This window comes from Agelaius phoeniceus, chromosome 6, assembly GCF_051311805.1.
Source record: "Agelaius phoeniceus isolate bAgePho1 chromosome 6, bAgePho1.hap1, whole genome shotgun sequence".
NCBI classification, from domain to species: Eukaryota; Metazoa; Chordata; class Aves; order Passeriformes; family Icteridae; genus Agelaius; species Agelaius phoeniceus.
In genome coordinates this window covers 17559569-17582722 of record NC_135270.1, presented here as the reverse complement: position 1 = coordinate 17582722, position 23154 = coordinate 17559569, and the positions used below count along the sequence as shown (strand labels likewise).

General features: G+C 43.5%; 1 protein-coding gene across 3 annotated transcripts in view; it reads right to left on the bottom strand.

The window, feature by feature from the left end:
* MOB2 (MOB kinase activator 2) overlaps nucleotides 1-23154 on the bottom strand; it is a 109267-nt gene that overhangs the window by 8300 nt on the left and 77813 nt on the right. Inside the window, exons 1-3 of one of the 3 annotated variants that reach the window (XM_054634852.2) lie at nucleotides 21317-21523; nucleotides 1880-2040; nucleotides 582-675 (exon numbers count right to left, since the gene is read on the bottom strand). In XM_054634852.2, coding sequence (XP_054490827.1) covers nucleotides 582-675; nucleotides 1880-2040; nucleotides 21317-21426 — 365 coding nt within the window. In that variant the 5' untranslated portion in view covers nucleotides 21427-21523. Of the gene's footprint in view, nucleotides 1-581; nucleotides 676-1879; nucleotides 2041-16050; nucleotides 16182-21316; nucleotides 21524-23154 lie in introns of those variants that run through there. The other 2 variants (XM_077179931.1, XM_054634853.2) reach the window with 2 other exon arrangements.

Below are 23154 nucleotides of genomic sequence, written 5' to 3'. Positions count from 1 at the left end.
CTCAGGCTTTTTCAACTGTGAGACTATAAAGGCCCAGAATTCCCTTTGTTTGGGGCCCCTCCCTGGAGGCACTGGATTGAGCTGTTATGAGGTTATTTAGTTACTGTACCAAGTTAATTTTAAGGATCTGGATATCCGAGACTCTGCTATGGAAAACCTGGGTCAAGCCAGTGAGAAAAGCTGGTCTGAGTGTGGAGTGTGTAGCTGTGAAGGGGCTTTGATCCCAGCTCATGACTGACTGCCACAGTGGCTCCTGGATGGTCAGACAAAGAAGTTTCCTGAACACCCTCCTTTCCCTCTCCCCCAAGCACACACGTGGTCATTTGCCTCTCTGATCTGACCTTATAAAGCCAGCTTAGAGCACTTAGAGATTCTCCTCCTCCTAGTCCTCCACAAAAACAGATTTCCATCACACTTCCCTGCTGGAGGGAGAGAAGAGGATGCACAGCTGACACATTCTCAACAAGTAGAGACCTGCTGTAAAACACTTGCCCGGTGCCATCCAATACCAATATCCTCCCCCAGGAGACTCTGAAGACATGGAAACCTTGCACATGTAACAAACGAAAATACTGACTTACGTATTGCACACTGCCATGGTCTGACATGACTCTCCTGTACAGAATTCTGAGATTGTACTATACTGTAAGTTGATGTGATGAAAGAAAGTTGTTGCTGAAAAATAAACAAAGTAAAGAAATTCAGAAGTAAAATACTTTCAAACATTGGTTATCCTCCAGACAATTATTTAAATACAGCAAGTGAAACAACCTCAGTCTTGAGCTTGCATACAAATTTAAACATGATTTAGCTAAATGAGCCTAATGATGAACTGCAAAACAAAGAGGTACACAGAATGAAAGCTCTTGTTTTGATTTAAGATGAAAGCACCATGATGCATTAGCTCTTATTACTCACAAAGCAGCAAGACTGGAAAGTGTCTCCGTCATCAGCCTCACCTTTACAGTAGAATACTCTGCTATAAGCTGAAGGCAAACAATTTGCTACATTCTTTTGAAGTCAGACTTAAAATCTACAGTGGCTAGAAAACAGCACTATTAGTTTCCAAAACATGTCTCCTTGTAAAAACAAGCAGCATGAAACCTAGTACACTTCTACTTTTTAAAAATCTCCTGAGATAATTTAACTTCTTAATGCTTCTCACGGGGAACCTCACTTTTTCTTAATGAGTGTCTATAAACTTTCCTAGTGTGCAGTTTAAAGCAGTTTCTTGCTTCTACCACACACTGTTGAAAACATAAACAAGAGTGGGTCACAGATGCAGGTGAGGACAGGCAGTAGCAGCCCACCAAAGTACAGCAGGTCAGGGCTGAAGTGCACAGGGACAGCATTCAGTCACAGTAGCTGGTCACAACTCTGAATTTCAGCCTGTCTACTGTTGAATATAATTCAACCAAGATTTGGAAGGAGTGGGGAGGAAAAAATCTGACCAAAAGACTTCACAACTTCTGGCTTTAGGCCTAAGTTGCTTTACATATAAGTCTTTAGAAACTCCATTTTTACAATGCTTCTGGAAGATCAGTAGCTGAAGTCAGAAACATGCAGAACCAGCCAGTTTAGCAAGCAGTCAACGGGGATCTGGATGGTTCTGCAAAGAGCATCCAAAACTGCAGTGCCCTCAGTGCCACAGGGAGGAGGCTGGAAGGAGGAAATGCATCAAGGCTTTCATGCTGCTGAGCACAGCTGGGCTGTGCATGAGACAGCTTAATTACCACTCAAGGTATAATGACATGCATTACACAGTAAGCATAAATAGTCACTGAGTGTTTCTCTAAGCACTGAAAACAGCAAAAAGAGTGAATGAATGGCCTCTTGAGGATGGACAGCAAGCTCAGAGCTGTATGAACATAATACTCACTGTTGCTGGCAAGCCACTCATTGAGGTCTATTTCCCGTGGTAACATCACTAGTTCCTTAAATTCGAAGTCTGTAATTCTGGATTTTGTGTATTCTGGCTCTAGGTAAAGTTTCTTCTCTTCTGGTGCTGGCTTCTTACCATTTGGCTTTCCCTTGGACTTCCTGCAAAAGATTAAAAAAGAGAGAAGTGGGGTTAGTTCTACTGTTGAACAGCTATAGAAACCTGAAAACAGCTGGTTCATCCAAACTCCTGTATTTGCCTTTACACTGCTCCTCCTGCATTCCCTTCCCCAGCAGCTTCATTTTGCTGCTCCATCTCCCCTGCCCTTTGGCCAGATGAGATTGCAAACTCCTGGGAGAGCACTGGTCTCTCCTCAGGCCTGTGAACAGTGGTGACAAGCTCTGTGCCTGAAGGAGCCCATGTGAGCACCAACAACCTGCTGTGTTGGTGCTCACATGGGCAGTTCCTGCTCACCTGCAGAACAGGAGTCTGAGAAACAGCAAATCTGGCCCCTGCAAGAAGACAGCTGGAAAAGCTGGTGCTGCTCCTTCAGAGCCTACAGCATTACCTGCTCTCCAGCCCTAACAGAAGCCTCCTTAAGTGAACATCTGTGACTCCAGCTAAAAGCAGTGATAAGACAAAAATATCTGTTTTCTCAATTCTAGGGTTACCTGGGACAGAAAGAGCTGAGTTCATGTTTTCCTGAAAACCCTTGGAAACCGAATGCATTTATGAAATAACCTCCCATTTGGACTTATAAAAGCACAGAAACCACATGCCATACAAGACATTTATCTCCATGGCATATTGTGACTTCTCATCTCTCATCTGTAAAGTGTTTGCTGTAATCACTAGTGCTCCTCTCACTTGTTTTTTAAATAGACTCTCAACCCAACCCTGGACCAGGGATTTGGTAGGAAGGACAGTGGGTCAAGCACTTTGGTCTTTTACGCTATGTGATCAAACATCCATGTGTTCCTACAGTTAAAAAATCCACCTAAGCAGAGATGGAAGAGCTATTTAATGGTGAGGCACAATCATAGGACAATACTTGCTGTCCATTATGATGTAAAAATAAGGAAGAAATGCCAGTTCTTTTTTAATGTCAGGCTGTCTTCATTGAAGTGATTTTTAAGGCTCTGTAAAATCAAGACAAGCCCACCTTTGCAGATGACTGCATTAAGTTTGCTGTCAAAACTCATTGAGATCTCATCCAAAGGAAACAGACCTCACATTTTGGCTCTTAACACACTTAAATAATCTTCCAGCTGTGTTCCTGTCTGAGATACATGCAGGCTTAATTTTTGCTGTGAGGATGTGATACACATCTTTCCTGGAATGGTGTTTGAAGTCTCAGTGCTCTTCTTAAAGGAAATATGATCACTCAGTTTTCTCTCTTCATGGGCTCTTTACTGATCTGTTTATTAAACCCATCTTCAAAAAGATTCATCATCCACATAATCCCTTCTGGAGCAGGCAGAGACTGAGCTGTGCCTTCCACAGGAAAGCAGCACTTTAACTTTGGTCACCAGCACTGCCAGTGCTCACTGGCTTAAACTTGTGTTGAGTCTTGTCACACGTCTCTCTAAACTGTAAATTAAGACTAGAGGGATGTCAGAAAGGCCACCATGAGGAAAGCTTGGTGACAGCAGCACGATATACCCTTACAGCCCCATGATGCATTTACAGAGATGTGCAGAAAGCACTGCAGGTGTCTGGCAGGGAACAGATGGTCACACTTTCATTCCAATGTTAATGAGAAAGGTGGGCTTCATGGTTTAAGAGGGGATGCCTGTGGCATCTTTTTAAATAATACAACATGGAACATCTTTCTAAAGAATACAAAGACAGAATGAAACCAAACTAAAGGACTAATTCTCATAGCTGCTCTACAAGGGGATGTTTTAGGACATGAGAATCAGTTGTTCCTCAGTGCAAGGCTCTTAATACAGAGGGGTTACTCAGTTAGATAACAGTTCCTGGTTGTCAGACTATTTCTGTCTTCAAACCCTTGCATTTGCTACATTTAGTGGTTTCTGGGTTTCATTTGGCTGGGGAGGGAGGGGGCCAGGATTCTGGCATTCAAGGATAAATTGATTTTTTTTTAGTTAAATTATAGTTCTAGTAACAGTCATGCAGAAAATACCTTCAGCTTCTGAGACTGGTTTGACAAACCGCATTAACCACATTCGGGGAAAAAAGTTATCAGTGAGAAGTAGTTTGGATAGAGTTTCTGTCTTTGCTGTAGTTCATGATAATTAAACCAAGGGCCCCAGGTTAGGGCTGTGCCACATCAGCTAAGAGCAGTCTTCTGTGAGGAGGAGGAGGGAAGAGAGAGACAAAGAGGTCAAAGACAGTCTGTCAGAGTCAGGCTGTGGAGGGAAACCACAGAAGGAAGAAAGACACACGAGACTGAGGCAAGCCTTCCATCACATGGGAATGGGTGGGGTGTGCCTCATCCTCACTGCAGCATCTCTTCCCCATTTCAAGAGAATAAACAAAAATTCAACACTAAATATATTTCACAAGTTTGCTGCTGCAAACAACACTACACTGTCCTTTGGCAGAATCCAAAGCCTCTCATTTTCACACAAATGTCAATTCTCTATTGGATCAGTACACGCAGCCACTTGAAGTCTTTATTTAAATAGATTGTGTAAGTCTTTCCACAACTGCCTTGTGCTGAAACTGAAGCACTTCAAACAAAAGCTTCCTGAAGAATCCCATGCTCTGCCCCTATCCAAAGCTTTGGCTAGTTTTATAAAAAACCTCTTGGGTATCACCACAGAACCTGCAAAATACCCAGAATCACCGCTATGAAAGGATTTATTCACACCGCTGAAACCTGACTGTCAAATTGCCCGGTGCAGCACAAACATCTTGTTAACCTTTTGCAGCTTCTGAGACCACAGCAAGACCACAGCAATTGTTTACACCAGCGCATTTCCATGACCTGCATGCAGTGCAGCTGGGACACTACATGGCCCCAGCACTGTAAGTACAAACTGACAAAAAAAAAAAAAATCTAGCCTTAAAAATGTCATTTTGAACTGGGGCATGTATCCCTCTCCAATTAGGCAGAACTTAGGTTCTAGTGACTTACTCAAATTAATTGAGTCATGCTCAATCTAGGCTGTAAAACTGTAGCTTTAGTTTGGGAACTATCAATACCAGCCCATAGTGTAAAGTATTTTCTTTTTAAACTTACAAAGCTGGAGCATACAGCAGTATGAAAAAAAAACCTGTTTTAGAAACACAATTACATATGATTAAGAATCAACCAAGAATACTTCCATATTCCACATAAACCAAAGCTGGTTCCCAACCACCAGGATTACCAAATAGTGCAAAGTTCAGGAATAAGCTTCCTTCCCTCTGCTCAGGCCTACATCCAAGCTCACTGCTGTTTCAAAAACCTCTTAAGAAAACACCAGCTGGACTCAACTCCAAAGGCACAAAGTGAAACATCCATTACCTCCTTTTTGCAAGATCTTCTCGTTCAAGATGCCTTCCTTAATTTTTCATTTTATGTTTAAAGTACACAAATAAAAAAAACGTCAAGAACAGTAGTTTTACTGTTCTCTTTAGGAAACATCAAAATTCATCACCTGCAAATGACTGTTTATTGGAAAACATAACTAAGTGTCATCTAAGACCGCAAAAAGAGCAGAATTTTCCAAACACAGCTATAGGCACTTCAAGTCCTGATTAAAGTTTACATGAGTCTTTCTTCAAAAATTAGAGAATTCTGCTAAATTTGTCTTAACATGTCCATGCCACATCAACTGTATCACCCAAGCAGCTGCAGAAGTAGCTCTTATACAGCAGTTTGGTGGATTACAGCTGTCCACAAGTCCTGTCTATCAGTACTTAAATGCTACCTAAGGATAGAAATATCTTTAGGGAACCCAAAGAGACAGCACTCCACAGTTTTTACTGACAGGCAAACCAGACTACAAACTAATTCCACAGACAATTCCCGGGCTAGGTCTGCCTCTGGTTTTAGGCACTCAATTCAATGTGATGCCACAGGCCAAGTCACACCCAAAAATAAATTTCAGAGAGGGAAAAGTGATGGGAAATGGCAGAAGAGAGATGGCTTGCCTGAAATCTTGGAAGAAGGTTCAGCAAACTGGCACCAGGCCAAGACTGTACAACACTAATGCTTCTAGCAGGGCTGCCACACTCAGCCTTGTGTCCAGCCAGAACACACATGAGCTGCAAGTTTGCCTGGATTTCACTGGAGAAAGAGAGGTAGAAGACATTCCACCAAGTGACAGCCCCACTGATGATTTTTTCCCCAGTCTAACTGCTTTGTTAAGATCAAATTGCCAATTTCCCAACTTGCTTTCTTATCCCATGTCAGTTATTAATGATCCTCCTCTTATCTTTCTCTGTCATTTCCTTCTTGATCAGATGCTCAGTAATTTCTTGGTTTAAAAAAACCCTGCACTTCAGAGCATCTTCAAAACACCATCAAGGTTTAGTTTTAATACCATTCTGAGGAATGTTACTCCCATTTCAGAGCAGACTCTGTCTGTAAGGTTCAAAGCTGATTCATGGTACAAATACTAAAGATGTGCTTCAGTGTAAACCAACATGGTTTGTTTGGAAAGAAGCACACATGAAGCAATCTGATTTAGCTGAAGAAGGACCAGGACTCAATGCCTCCACATCCCAGTGTGGATGTGCTTCATAACCTGATGTAGTTCACTTCAGAATTGTACCAGGCATCCAGGTTGATCATACAGAGGGAAGACTAATGATTTATTAAATGCCAAACTTCCCTAAACAGACCATGCTATTTTAGATGATCTCTACTAGTTCAGGATTCCTTTTTTCCAGAGCAAACCAGCACAGCTAAAATAATTTCTTGCTGTCCCCAGCAAGCTGTGCAGCTTCTCACATTGCATCTGAAACTGAAATCTCTCCAAGGACAACTGATGATACTTTGATCCCCCTTCTCCATCCTCCACACCAAACTAACTGTTCTTGGGATGAATGGCTGTTTACTTTTCCTTATGGAAGGAAATGTTAGCAGTGGGTTTTCTCATTTTAATCTGGCATATTAAAATAGAAGTAAGAGTAACTTTAGAAAGTTAAAGAAGTTATTTTAAAAGCCTATAGTGGTGATGACCAGAGCTGCAGGTAAAACTCCCATCACTCCCTCTGGAACATGCACCAGTTTCAGATTCCAACCAAATCTCAAACACTTCAATTTCCATTGGAAAATTTACAGAACAGGTCTGACAGGCCTCACATGGCAAATCTGTCTCTGTTTACAAACTTCAAAACTCACAAGCCATCTCAAGTCTGTGAGGATGAAAATCACCATGGATCACGAACCTTATAGGACAAAGACACATATTTTGTGATTAATGTGGTGGGATTTTGTGGGCTTTTTTTAGCAACTGACCCTATCCCTTACACAAGGTTAACTGCTATAATCCTAGCAATTCCCACAAATTCAGAACAGAGCAGGTCTACACTGTTGTCAATCCAGCTGTGACATATTCCATTAGTGTTGGTGAGAGTACAGCCCTGCAGTCCACAGCAATGCACACAAAAAAATGACACAAAAAGAAAAAAACTGTTTTAAGGAACATCAAAACCAAAGATGCCCACAGAAATATTACAAAATTATATTAAAAACAACACTCAAAGGTTTGGGGGTTATTTTCTAGTAACTTGGCTTGCATTTTACAATTTGTATAGTTCACAATCTGAAAACGTTTGGGGTTTAAATGGTGCACTCCCAACTAGAACATTTTACATAGATTACTGTCTGTAACAGCAACACCATATTCCAAGTACACTCTACACACTGAACTAGCTGATATCTCAAACTATCTGGGCCTCTGAGTTTTTATCATGCAATTTTAAAATGTCTTTTTGAAGTGGTGTGTTTCAAAACACGCATCCTATATGAAGTGTTCTAAAGTGAAGTAATCCTACCAAAACCCACTTTTTTGGCACTCTAAGGATAGGGATTAGCTTCTTAAAAGACAAAACTGGAGAGGCAGTAAGACAGCATTGGAGCAGTGCCCTTCAGGCCAAACTTTATGAACACTGTTTTTATTCTTCCAGTGAATAAGGGCTTAGAATTCAGAATTAAAGGTGTACTGGATGTTTGCATTTTAGCTTCTCTCCTCTTCCCTTCTTTGGCTAGGGAGCCAAAGGGGATGCGAGAGGAACAGAAGAGGGAGTAAAACACATTAAGGCAAAAAAATTCCAATATTCAAGGTCTCTTCCTCTAATGCACTCCCTTTGCAGAAAGGAAAAACACCGTGATTTCAGCCATGCACAGAAGGCTACAGCTTTGTAAGGTAAACCAGGTCAGCTGCTCACAGATATACTTTTTACCTTTATAGGCTTTTTACGTGGCCCTTTACTGTAAAGAAATTATCAGTTAATTTCTGGTTACAAACACTCTGCGTAAGCACGGGAGTGCTGAACCCATTCATAGCAGGAAGGAAACAGTTTTATGAGCTGCAATTTACGAGTCCAAGTGACAAGAACAATGAAGAAGCAGGTTACGCCAGTTCTTACGGGTCAGGAACAAACTCTTGAAGGCTGTCCAGTTTCCTACCCAGCAGCCCATTGCCTTTTCTCCTCAGTTAAGAGCAAGAATTGGAAACTTAGAAGGGCTGCAGAACTTAGAAGGGCTACAGAACTTAAATCCCTTCTTGGTAATTCAGTGTCTTTGTTTATACTTGTACAGCATGCACAAAAAGGGGAATAACAGCTTCCTCAAACATCAGTCAAGCTGCCCTTTCTTTGAGAACACTGCTAGAGATGATGTTTGTATTTCCCCTCTTTCTTTGAAACAGCACAAGATTAGCACCTCTGGAGGTTTTTCTGCAATCCCATGCCCTGTTTTAACCCAGATCACTGCTTAGTCTTCAGCTGGAAATGCCACGTGACAGCACACCCAGAACACAAATCCTGGATGTACACATCCACATTCAGGACTGGGAAAGAAAAGAACATCAGCATGGGAAAGGAAGCTGTGCAAGGTATTGGAAAGCAAGTCCAAATCCCAGTGCAGCATTCAGTGCAATTGTTCTCAGATTGCTGTGCACGGTACTTTTCTCCAGCACTGCAGAAGGGAAGGAGACCAAGCTTTTTACAGCAGTCTCCATTCCAATCTCCTCCTGCCACAGGTCTCTGACAGACCTCTCTGACCTCAGCTTCATTCTTCCCCTCTCCTGCCCTGGGTCAGCTCCAGGGCTTGGTTGCTGCACAGGTCTAAGGGGGCTGTGCAGCATAAAGCATCTTTGGCAGCATTTCTGGCCCTGCTTCTTCATTTTTGTTCTGTTTTTAAAAGTTACTAATAGTTTATTTAAGAGGAGGAGGAAAGAAGAATGTACCCTACATGCCAGGGAAACTTTTTCTTTGGGATTCTCATAGTGGCTCTTTGCCTTAAAAGGGAATCTTTGCTTGGCCTCCGGATGCTCTGCTGTAAACAGTCGGTGCCAAGGCATGGCAGGCATGTTAAGGATGACAAGTGCCATAACATTATTTCATAATGCTGCTTCTCAACAGAAAGCCCAAAACATTCTGTAGGGCCAGACTGAGCTCCAGCTGGTGCTGCTGGAAAAGCAAGAACAGGGGGCACCTGCACCATGCCACGTCTGGCACATCAGGCCCTTCTGTAGGACTCCCCACCCACCACCTACTGGTGAAGGGGCTGGAGCACAGGTCTTACAGGGAACAGCTGACTGAGCTGGGGCTGTGTGGCCAAGAGAAAAGGAGCCTCAGGCTACCTCACCACTCTCTACAACTACCTGGAAGGAGGCTGCAGCAAGAAAAGGTCTCTTTTCCCAGGTGACAATGGACAGGACAAAAGGAAATGGCCTCAGGGCTGTGTATTAGGAAAAAATTTCTTCACCAAAGAGTTATCAGGCACTGGAACACGCTGCCCAGGGAACTGGTGGAGTCACCATCCCTGGAAGTATTTAGGATGTGTGGATACAGTTTAATGGCAGACTCAATGACCTCAAGGGTCTTTTCCATCCCAAACAGCTATGATTCTTCTTACCTCCCTGGTGCATCATCTCCCAGCACAAGCTGGGTGTTTGCCCACAGAGGTGTCTCAGAGGCACAGCAACTCCCAGGGGCTGCTGGTGCCCAGGGTCCCCCAGCTTGTCTCCAATGCAGCTCCGGGAAGAAGGCTGCAGAGGCAGGGCCAGGCATGCTGCAGCTCAGCTAATGCTACAAAAATGTGCACAGTGCATTCTTGTGGTGGAACACTGGAGCTCTCCCTTTCTTCCCTGGGCCCACCTGCCAGAACTCCTCCCCCAGACTGAACAGAGGTTTCCAGCTTCCTGACTGCAGAGTCCTTGCCCTCTCCAGGTTCCCCTCCAGATAACACAACTGGGAAACAAACAGATTACTTTTTTCTAGGAGCCAGTGATATCATTTAAATGAAACAATTCACTAGAAAGAACAAAATTATCCAAGCAATATGCAGTTGTCCTTCATTTTGAAATGCTCTCTTTTACCTTGGTGGCAAAAAGCCCTCACATATCCCAATCAGGAGGTGCCAGCACGAAGGCTCAGCAAGTTTCTTTTCTTCAGCAATTTACTACAATCCAGATTTCTGGTAATTTGTGGAATAGGAAATAAAAAGGACTAATTTTTCCTACTTTCAACATCTCTACATGGAGCCAAATAAGGTCTGTGGTAACAGAGATTCAGTAGGTCATAGACTAAGTGTTGTAACAATTAATTTACTCAATGCTTAGAACAAACCACACAGCAGAGAACTGAGTCAGAGGTGCCCAAGTCCTGAGCCTGGGAATGACATGGAGTGGTGGCTATTGTTTTTGTTGTTTTTTAAGTCTCCAGTTGGCAAACTGTCTGAAAGGAAGCCAAAACTGACCAGAAAGAGAGCAAACCCCAAATCCCCGGTGTGGGGACAGGAGAGGCCACTCCATGCTGACTCTTTAGGACATCTCTGCCCAGCCATTCATCAGCTGAAAATGCAGGCTGGAGCTGTGGTCTGGGCTTTGTCTTGTTAACACACAGCTCATTTCAGTCCCCAGGCAAACACTCCAAACCCATCAGGCCCATACACAATACCAAGATAAGGATGCTCCTGTATCCTTGCCTCCCTTAGAGGAAAAATGCCATTAGAATTCAAGCAACACAAATGCTTCCTCAGCAGCCTCCACTGGTAAATATCCTCCCATACTGCAGCCACACAGCAGGGCCAGGATTCCTTTCAGCACAGGTATCTGCACATGTGAAATGTTTACATCTCAGCTAGTTCTCCAAGGACCTTTGGAAACCAGCAAAGATAAATAGTTCCTTCTCTAAAACAAAAAATACTGCAGTCCAAGGCAGAGATCTACAACATACCTCATGTTTCTCTAATTAAAACACACAGGGAAAGGAGAAAATTTACTCTCAACTGAAAGCAGACAATGGCAGAGCCTGGTTGTTACACGTGCTGCAGTGTAAAGGTCACCCACAGAGCCTTGAGAACAAGTGATCTGCACCAAGATTTGAAAGCAAGTTTTGGAGCGGCTTTTAACATCTTTTTCACTGGGGGAGACAAATATAGATCTGTCAGGTTTGTTATTATATTAAGAGCAGTATTTTTTTAATTTGACAATTTGAAACTCTGGAGGCCAGAAATACTACCTGCAGAGAACAAGGAAAAACAATGTAATGGAAAAAAAAGTTTTATCTCTCTTTTAAAGTTTTTAAACTCTCCAAATTGAAAGGAAAATTTAATGTACTGTAATAAAACCACAAAAAATTCTCAATTAACAAATCTATTCCCTGTGTTTTTTCTGATATGTTTATTAATTTAATCAGTGATTTATTATCCTCTAATCTCCTATTGGAACACAGAGTTATTCTGACTTATACGTCACTATTAAATTCAGGTTTTGGCAGCAACTGCTCCTCCTGGCTACTCTGATAGAGCCCTGTTATCTCCAGATGAGCACATCCAGTACCCTGTGGTGCACCTTTGTGGGGAGGGAGTTCACCACCAGAGCACATAAATCACTGAAGGCACTGTTATGTCCCAACCCTGATGAGGTTTGTAGAGCTGGAACACTGCAAAGCCACCTTTTTATTTCTAAACCAAGCAAATTTGATTTGGAAACCTCATGGCCTTGTAAATGCAGCATTTCACAACATAGCTTGCACAGAGTTGCTTTTCAGGATGGAGCTGTGCTTTAATTGCTGGGAATCATTTCACCATGGCAACCTGGCTTCAGCAATCAGACTTCTTGCTATATAGCCCAAGATATACAAATGCAGACAGCTCGTTCTGCTCAGAGAGTACCAGGGTGCAGACAAGTTTGCCTTTGTAAAAAATGGTTTCATTTCCTCACTGCCATCTTGCCTTGCAAGCTCTCTTTGTATGACAACAACCAAAAATTACCTGACAATACAGACTAGTTTCATGCACCACTGTAGCCTAAAGAAAACCTGCAACTGCAAAACCATGTTAGATATGGAGGTCAAGCTTACCCACATACTGTGTTTTGGGAGATGGGTGCATATAGTGTCTCATACTTGCAATGTGAAATTACAACTATTTAGGCACAAAAGGTGTCTTGCAGCAGAAGGACACGTTAGTTATTTCTGTAGGGAAGAGACTGAAAATAAGTTCAGCACCTGCCTTCCTGCTACAGTTCCACCTTGGAAAACAACACCTATATCACACAGTAGGCAGGACTTCAACAGCTAAAACCTTCACATAAACTCTGTCTGCTTTCCATCTAAAAAATGTGGTTTAATGAGACAGAAATGTGCTAGGGCACACCACAACTGAGAGTGCACATGGAATCACATGTATCAACACGGCTACTTCAAACACCTCAGCTTTCTTTGCAGTATAAACTAGGATACACAGCATGGGGGGAAAAAATAAAAAACCTAACTTGTTTTCAGTATTCATAAGCAATTTTGCATGCCTGCACCTGTCACCTCAGTGTTAAAGCATGTGTACTAGCACACACATGTGCATCTTGCTGCATTGAGACACACAGCTGGGGGGAATTCAATCACCTAGCACTCATTAGTTATTGAGCAGGTTGGGCAAAGAAATACCAGTGTACAAAAGCAGCCCCACCTAAAATTTTCATCCTCTGTATCAAGCTCCACAAACTCATCTCTTACACTTTAAATTAACCACAGCATTTTAATTAGGAAGGAAATTTATTCACTAGAAAATATTATGGGTCAAGGTCACTTCTCAATGGCAGACATAAAAAAAAAAAAAATTCCCCCTTTTGTTAATATTTTGGCTTTAATTTAATCCCAAATCAGTTCAGGTAAATCCAATCTCTCCTGGCATGTCTTAGACCAGAACCTGTGAGGAGAAGCAGGGCCTTTCAGCTTTAGTGTGAACTATCTTGCTAAACTTAAAAATTGAAGTCCATAGAAGCCATAAACTGTGTGTCTCCTCACAGGCTCAGGAAGTCAGTGGGAAAAGGAATCAAAGCATTATCTTAACTAGGTAACTTTCATTAACAAATGATACGTACAAACTTTCACTAGTGTAACCATGCAGTTAATTTTTAAAGATTTTTGACAGAATGATGCAATGCTCTGCTCAGTTTTGTCAACAATAGCACACAGCTGTTTCAGAATTTCTTAGAAAACACCACATTGTAGCTTTTCTGTACAACAGAGGAAGGAAAATATCTGTTTAAAACACAAACTGTGGATTCACAGGTTAAAGTAAAGAACATTTGAATGACTGATTGAAAAAAATATTAGGATGGGTAATGGTTTAATTACTGGTACAGTTAGATCACTGTTAATTAGCTAGTGGGACAGCAGTGATTCCCAATCTTAATTTATTACTTTTCCAAATACAGCACAGGAGACTGAAAAGCAAGTGGAGACACCTTTACAGATATAATGATCCACCAGAAACCAGGAAAAAACCCACAGATATACCCAAACTCGTACTGTTACCTCCAAGAACCTGTTAAAATACAAATTCAGTCTTTTAATTAAACCAAGAAATTGGCTAAGGAAAACTAGTAGTTTTCAAAAACAAATACTAAAATTAGATGCACAGTTGTATACTAAAGTTGTTTTGTTGCCTTGGCTGCATGAGCAAATGACAAAAAGGATCTTTAACCATTCATGTGGGACTTGCAACTGATCAGTTCATAGCAGTGAGACCAACACCTGAGACATTCCTCAAAACCCAACGTGGAGCCACACTTCTGCCCCAGAAGTGTGCAACTCAGAGCCACTCCTCAAAGCAAGGGATGGTTATGTGTGGATTTAGAAATGTACTGATTTGAATGATATACCTAGACATGAAAACACCTTTCTATGCTGCAAAGCAACAGAAATAGCTATTTCAGTTGAGAGATAATAGAGCTTCCCCTCTGTCCCACACACAATGTGGTCTCAAGACCTAAGCTTTATCTTCTCCCTGCATGATTCTAAAGAAATTTATCAGTCACATCAAAACTGGGGACTCTGTAAAAGAAGGAATCAGCAAAGCCTCTTTATCAGAATTTTCCTTTCCCTGTTGTGCTAAATGCATCCTGCTGACAGTCAGCACCTTCCCTGTAAGGCTGTGTTGTTCTGAGCCTGGGATGTGTGGACACATTGTCCTGAAGAGCAGATCTGCCTGCCTGGGTGTGAGTGGAGCCAGCAAGGTGCACCTCACATCGTCCCACCTCTGTGAGGAGTTACAGAAACCAACAATGAAGAGACCCAAACCTTCCTTCTTCAGTAACTCCATGTACTTTGGGGTGTGTGCCAGGACTACTTTTTCCTGATAGTAAGCTAAGAATTTTAATATTGTGCCACTACCTGCCCTTCTGAGGACAGCTGCACTCACTGCTGATTTTTCTTTTTATAAAAATAAAAGGAATCACACAGACATCCACAGTGTTCCTTTCACCTGGGGAGCATCTGCTACCACATGTTCCTGCTGTCTGAGCAGAAGCACTTCTAAACTTATTTCTGTACCAGACAGAAAAGAACTTGAAAAATTAACAGAGAAGAATTTTCTGACCAACTCAATCAACCTGGCTTCTGTGCTAATGGATTCACTCAACGTGCTAATGCATTCACTCAAAGAAGCAGGTTTGTTCTTCAGAAAGCTGGAAGAAAGGGTTAATTCATATATCCAATCCTCCTTCCAAAGACTAGGTGCTGGCAGCTCTTAAAAGAAATGCAACATCTCTTCTCTGACAGCAATTTGCTGAAGTTTTAGTTAAGATTCTGTTGAACCCCACAGCACCAGGGATTAAGAAACTAATTCAAAAATTCCCCTCAACAAAATAACACTTTAACAAACTCAATTTTGGTGTAGTCACAGTACAATAGAGGAACAGATAGATTTTGCCTCAATCATCTTAGAGACAGGACAACCAATGGGAGCTCACATTCCTAACACCACACCTCTTCAAAAAAAAAAAAAAAAAAAAAATCAAGAATGGCAAGAGAAAAGCTCTTCCACAGAGGACTTTTTTTCTCCTAAAAACCTACCTGGTAAAGGTCTTGGAGTGCACAGACATTTGAGATCCCAGAGAACAGCAGACAGAAATTGTGTGAAATAGATCAACTTTCCCATAAAGAGCAGCACCAGAAACATGGGCTATTGCAACATAGGAAAAAAAGAGACAAAGTAGGAACTGCAGTCAACTCTCAGAAGGATGAATGTTGCACACTCATACTTTGCTCATACAGAAATTAAATAATCTTCCAGACTGAAACAAGCAGCTAAAATCTGGAATGAATTCTATATGCATACCAAGAAAACAAGATAAAAGAAGGGTGAATAATTTCACAAGTCTGAGGATATAGTCAAATCTATTCTTTGTAAAGTGTCCAGGAGGCATCTTCAGTGAAAAAAGAAGCAAGCATACTTTTACCTCTAAACAAGAGGAAAATGCTATTAAACCTTGGCCAGGAGCCCTTTCTGTACGAGCTCTGGAGACACCTTAGAGGGTTGTTTCAACAGAGAGAATTTTAGCAGTGCTCTCCCTCTGGCTATCACTTCACAGGATGTGGAACTCATAACCTAAATACAACTCCATGCTGTAAATACCTCTGAAGAAAGACACCAAGTTCTTCATTAAGGCAATACACTGTACATGGTTCAGTAATGTTCACAAGGCTTCACAGAGGATTATCCCAAAGAACCAGAGGAGGGCCTGGCATGCTGGACCCACCTGTGAGACACAGCATCTTTGCAGAGCACAGCTCCAAGTCCTGAGCTCCAGCAAGAGCCCCAGTCATGGCATGGCTTTGCCAGAGGTATCCAACAGCTTGCCGGAGGGCTGAACATCAAGCAGAGCACTACAGGTTTTGTGCCTACAGCCAGAAGAGACTTTGCTACCTGTGTATGTTGGGAACACCCAGCACACACAGGGAGAGCTGCCCCTCCAGGAGGCACATCCCAGCCAGATGAGCCTATCAGGCTGGCAGTGCCACCCAGGCCTGCCTCCTGTCACCAGCTCTGTCCCAAGAACAGGACACTCGCGTCAAAGAGCAATCTCCACAAGCGCATCCATGCTCTCATTCACACAGACGAGCCACCAGAGTCTCTCCTTGCCAAAGCACAAGATGTTACTGCCCCACAGTGTCACCAGTCCTTTCTGAGCAGCTGAGAGTCCCAAAATGCCATCATTGTATGGGGAATCAGCTCCTGTTACAGAAATATTCAGCAGGACACAGCATGACAACTAGTGATGTCAGTTGCCCTGAACCAAACATTTTGAACTATTTCAGTACAATGGAAAATTGTGGGAGGGAGAAAGAAAAAGAACAGGATAAAAATAGCCAACGTGGCTCTGAAGAGCATTTTGCCTATAAGCCCCTTTTCCCTTTATACTGTCCTCCCTCCCTTCTCTTCTGTCTGTCCCAGGCTTTTGCATTAATCAGATTAGCTAGTGTTAAACAAGGCTCTTCTAATTACTTTCTAATACTGTGAACCAGACTAAATTATTGAAAAATGTTTCTGCCTAAATTAGAATAAAACAGGATTGATTTTCTAAATATTTGCTTTAGTCCACACAAGCATCACAGACAACAGCTGTCTTCAGCCATGGGCGTCCAGGCAGCAGAGAAGCTTCTCTGCTCCTACCCATCTATGTCCCGGTTCATGAACACAGCAAGACAACCTTGCCTGATCACCTAAAGCCAAAATACAATGTCAAAATCAAGCTGGTTTCTACTTCATCTTGCTATGAATTGAGAAATAGAGAAGGATTTAATTTTTCAAAAGCTTTTGAGTGCTGGCTATAAAAATACATGGCAGCATCCAGAATGCCAACTCAAAGTTGTTAATTTATCCAAATGAAACAATCATTATCACCCTATCACTAAAGACAAGTAACTACACTCTTGAAAAGCACTTACCCAAAAAAGAGTGGGGTTGGTTGTTTTATTTTTAGTTGGTATCCAAATCAATGTCTGTACAATGCTGTAAAAAGGGAGGCTCTTATGAGAAAGGGGATGTTTAACTTATCTATTTCCACACTCTTCCAGGACAGTGTGTACATATAAACCATACTGTAATTTATCAAAAGATGTTACACAGTGACATTACAACTCTGTAGCCTGCATCATTCCTCTTTCCTACCACTGTATCCCTGATTAAAAGTCAACTACCCCAGAGGGACTCAGTTCCTCTGGAGACTTAAAAGGAAACACACAGACTAGGAAGCTGCATGGGGAACAGCCTCTGAAAACTGCCAGCACAGGACCCAAAGTGTCACAGCACTGCAAGCACACTGAGCATCTGCACCAGGACTCTGGCACTGGCACAGGCACTGAACATTCTGTCCTGAACTCAGCAGCGTGTGGCTCTGAAAAATGCTTAAGGCTGGCTCTGTTACCCACTGGGACCAAAAATGGGAGAGATCCCAGGAACCTGAGCCTTCTTTCCTCTTGTGCTGCTTGAGGCCAGTAAAACGCAGACCTCTGCAAGGAAGCTGACAGGAATCCATGGTGCCACAAGAAACTCGCACAATTAATGAAATAATGCTAAAAAATAGAAAAACATTGCAAGTTTTGACATTATACTCTTTGCCCTCTCTCCTTCCACGCCTTATAAGAACCACTAACTCAAAGAAATCAAAATAACAAAAAACAGAAAAACTGGACCCATTTTAGGTTTTTCTTCCTCTCTAATTATGGGCTAAATAACAGCACAATTCATTACAGAAAAGGGGAAAAAATGACATGAACATATTTCAAAAACATATGAAGTGAAATTAAATTAAGCAGCCCTAATTAAACACCATGTTAAGGGACTTCCAGGCTATGCTGTGACTAATTTAAAGGGGAGATGACACTTTTTTACTGGTGTCTCAATTTTTTTTAATCATTACAAGTGCACGGCCTTGGTCCCATCCCTGAAGTGTTAAACACAGTCTACTAACCAATATGATGAAAGATACAAGCATCTCCACAGTTCTTCAGAGCTGAATCACTAATAATTTAAAAGAGCAATAAACCTAACCATGGCTTTCATAAAACATTAATTAGAAAGACTGAGAACACATCTGTTGCTTTTGTTACATTTTTTCCCCCTTTCTGGTTCAGCTGTCTTTCCCCCACGCTCTTTTAAACTCTTCTCGGGTTCTCAGGACTGCTCTTCTCATGAAGTCTCTGTGCTTCCTCACACCTCCCTCCTCGTTTCCTCGGTGTATTGATTCCTCCTCTGGCAGCTGTTACTGGCACACACAGCACCCAGCAGACAGGAGGAGCTGGACCTACTAATGAGAGCAACTTGTGCGTTAAAAGCTTCGAGTGTTAGTTGGAACTACTCACACTCAATGTAAATAACACAACAAATCTGCTATGCAGGAAATCAAACTGATCGACTACTGCACAAGAATACCTGAGCTTTATCATTCACAAGCAGGAGAGGGACGGAAGTGGAGGCAGTTTAGAGACAACGTAGGCATTCTATCCCTTATCCTTTGTGAATTTCTGCAATTCCTTGGCAGGCTGTGGAAGGCTGGGAGGAAACTGTGATCATGACAGTTCCCAGTTAGGCCTGAGAAAAGGGCCTAAAAATGCAGTGGGGGCTGCTCATAACACCAGGCTGTGCACAAGCAAGATATCCTTTGATCTCATCACCAAGCCACTGGCGATGGCCTGATCAACAGAAGAAAAATTACTCCATACAGAGTTTAGCATTGTATAGACTGCAAAAAAACTCCATCAGTAGTTCCAGGTGGCCAAGCTTAGTAGTGGTATTTGATAGGTTTCCTCTAAAAGAGATGGCAAGATATTACAGTAATTTGGGATACATCTCATTTAACTTCTTATGACTACAACAACTTGCATAAAACCAGGTGAGGTAGTCACTGTCACTGCAGGCAGTGCACCTCTGCATTCAGACACAGGACATTTAGGGTCCCTGTTCTTTTCTACCAACAATAAGGTGGACAAAGCTCAGCTGTGGGTGCCTCTGCTCAGAGAAATCCCATCCCAGCTGTCACCAACAAGACACATTTTTGGCCTAAAGGAGGTCCCACGTGGCTGCTCCTTCCCCCATCACTGACGGGGCTCACACTTTCTGAAGCACTAATATCCCATTTCTGCAATAAGGAACCTTTGATTGGATGTAGTATTTACCTGGCTCCTCACCAGTGCCTGTGCTTTCACACTGCCTGAGCTCTTTACAGAATAGGATGAGTTTATGTTTTACAGAACAAAGCAAGATGACGTAAAACACGTAAGGTGAGATAAGGCATCTGAAGCAGATTCTAGAGAATAAATAAGAGAACCAGTATAGCATCTAAATAAAGTTTTTGTGATTTCACATTTCTCTCTAACCACAAGCAAAAGGAGATAACCCAGAACAAAAAGACACATTAAGAGAACATTTAACTACAAAACAGTAATCACTCCCATCTAGCTCAACAGCTCAACAAAATAAAGTTATGCTATTAATTCACGAGTCCAAAACATATCATAATGTGTGACAACAATATTTTCCTGCTTTCACAACAGTTTTATAGTACACATTGAAAATCAATCTCAGAAGAAAAACAAAACTATGCACAATTTCTGCACGTACTCCAGTGGGAGGAGAAAGGCTGATGTTAATGTTCCATTTTTTAAAAAGCATGCACTGAACAAATTAAAAATATATGTTTCACTTCTAAGTCACAGGAACTTACCTATAGTTTAAAATAAACAGCCATAGATGCTCAACAAAAGGTTTGGCAATTCTTCCCTACAGAGGCACCCATCTATTTACACCTGGGAGTGTTGCCAACAGAACAGCTACCAAAAACTTCAAAAGGTTCACATCATGAATAGCAAGTCGCTGGCCAAAGGATTTTATGATATGACCAGCTGTGTAACACCATATTGAATTATAGACACGCTGCCCCCCAAAAATGCAAAGAAGGGGCGTTAAACTTATTAAAAAGCTGAAAGATAAACCTCGATTTTTTTAAATTAATGTTTTCTACGGGAAAATATTTTTAACAGGGAAAAAAACCCCAACTGCACTATGGGACTTTTTAAAGAGCAAATCTAAGCAGCTGTTCCCACCAAGGCTGCTTCAAGCTCAGCGAGCTCCTCTAGCTGAAACCCCAGCCAGAGCTCAGCCGCTTTGTGATCAGAACATTCTGCTTTAATAAATGGCTCTCTTAAACTCGCTTGGGGAGAGACATGAGTCAACAGAGGAAGAGAGGGATAATGTTTCTGTTGACAAACATTTAACAATTGGCAACAGACAGTAGGAAACGGGGACGAACCCGAAAGCTTGCCAAATAAAGTTATGCTGGAGGAACAAGGCTCCTTCTTGGAGCAGCACTGCAACTCTCCACAGATTCCAGAAAAAGATCTGAAAACGACCAAAATAAAAAAGCTGCAGTTGTTGAAGAACGAGGCTCCTAATCCTAATATTTGTGGTGACGTTTTTCCATACCAGCCAGAACGGGTCAGAACTCCTCCGAATCAAATTACTGCATATCCTTTGCCAAAGAGTCTGGTTTTGGTCTCAGTAGTCATCCACGTCTCAGTGTTCACACAAGCCCTTCTGAGCTGCATGAGCAATTTTTCCCCCTCATCTTACAACATTTCTGTAGAAGACTTGCCAAAGCATATGTAGCATCTTGGTCAGACTCCTTATTCAGGCAAGCCAGGACCTTCACTGTCTGATTACGTCCTGGAAACTCAGTTCTCATGAAAGCGCAAACAAAACCCGACTGCAGTATTAAGGGTGAACAAATGCTCCCCTCCAAGCGCTTACTGCTGTTCCAACTTCCAGCCTTCCCGATCGCCACTCAAGATCCAGAGGGAGCCAAAAGCAGCCTCCCTCCTTCCTCTGGAGAGGAGCGGGGCTCAGGAGCGCCCGTGGCCCCGGCCGGAGTTTTCACTCCGGCTCCAGCTCCCTCCTGTGCCGGGATGCCCCGTGGGCAGCCGCCCTGCCCTGCTCGGCGCCACGGCCGCCGCCGGACCCGTCCTTACCGCAGCACTTTGCCCACCGCCTGCAGGACCATCTTGCAGCTTAATCCGGGCTTGGGACTCTGGGCGAGCACGGGCCGTTCACCGGGGAGGCTGCAGTGATCCCCCACCATGGTACGGCGGTGCGGAGCGGCGATCGCGGCTCGCTCGGCCCGGGCTCCCCGCCGCCGTCCCGGCCGCCCGCCCCCGCCGGACCGGCCCCGCCAATGGCGCTGGGGGCGGGCGGTGCCGCGGCTCCTCCGCCCGCCCCGCCCGGCCCCGAACCGGCCCGAGCAGGGCCCGGCGCCGCCCCCGCGCCCCGCGGCGCTGCGGCCGCACGGGCAGCGCGGCCCGGCCGCGTTACACAACCGCGGGCAGCGCCGGCACGGAGAGCGCGGCTGCCCAGCACCAGCACCAGCACCGACAGTGCAATCCTCCGCCTCTTTTTCTGGCAGCCGGAGACTAAGCAGGACGGTGCCTGACGGAGCAGGACACGGGGCAAACGTTCCGCTTTGCTGTCTGCGCTACGGGCCCCGTCCGCAGTGGGGCCAGGCTGGACTCCCGCTGGGAAACGGGAATAAAGATGCCTTTTGTGAGCAAGGTTCTGCACTGCTCTCAGCACTCTGTGTGACACGCAAGGGCATGGGCTAACAGAGCTACAGACAGTCTTACATAGTGCATGGCAGCCCAACAGAGGAAGGGTGAAGAAGGCTATAAACCTTCTTGGTTTACAGAGAGATGACTTGCCATTGTGACCAGAGTTAAGAGCAAAGCACTTGGGTAATGGTCCTCAGAGGATGAGTGATTAAGCAGTGTCCCCAAACACAAGGTCCATTGTGACCCACCTTCACTTTTGCCTGGATAAACCTCTTGGCCATGCGTTTTCCTAACAGACCTTAGAAAGGCACTGTATGTCCAGCTCCTTAGCCATGCCATGTAAACACCAGTCCACACCCCTTTTGGACAGGCAGCTGTGCCCACTGGTTGCTGATGTAGCATTTAGAGCCAGATCACAACAAAAACTGTGACAGGTGTGGCATAACGTGACCTAGAACAGAAAGTCTTGAGGACATGACTTATTCTGACACACTGAAGCCTGGCCCAGGACATCTCTGAGAAAACAGCGGGTTTGCCATTTTATGTGCATTTGCAAGACTGGCTGCAATCGGAAGGGGCAGTTCCCCATTCAGGGTATACCCAACTGTTCCAGTTTGCCTACTGAACAGGCACATCTTCCCCTGTAAACAGAAGGCAAACAGGCTCGTTGAATTCAGCTTAGCACAAACAGTGACATTGCTGCTGCCACCAACCTGGCATCACCTGGTCAAAGCAGGCCGGAATGTGGCTGCTGTTTGCACAAACCCCAGAAACCGCAGCCCCGTGATGCAACCTTAAGGAACAATGTGCTGCTGCTCAGTCCCAAAGCATCTACCCAGGCAGGGGTGTTGGTCAGCTATGCACTTTTAGTTCCATGTCCAAGTTAGGCCTCCTCACCCTTGTGAAGCAGGAGGTATTTTGATTCCCACTGTACAAGCAATCCACTTAAGATGGAGTTTTAATGACTTCACTGATAGCACACAGGAAGCCTGCAGCTGAACACCGCTCAGTTTTCCACACTGAATCCTGGTGCTTGATACAGGAGATCATCCAACCTGTGAAAAATCTGATGGCTCTGTCAACCTTTTCCCCAAGTAAGAGCAACTTGTGACAGTAACATTACAAAGCAAGAGTCCTGGCAAATGGAGGATGGGCACCTGCCCTTGCTTTGTCCACCAGTGAAATCTGGAGAGAGAATTTAGTTTTTTAAAGAACCACCTTAAAAACAACAAGCCTGTGATATAAAGCAGCTTAAGTTTTAATAA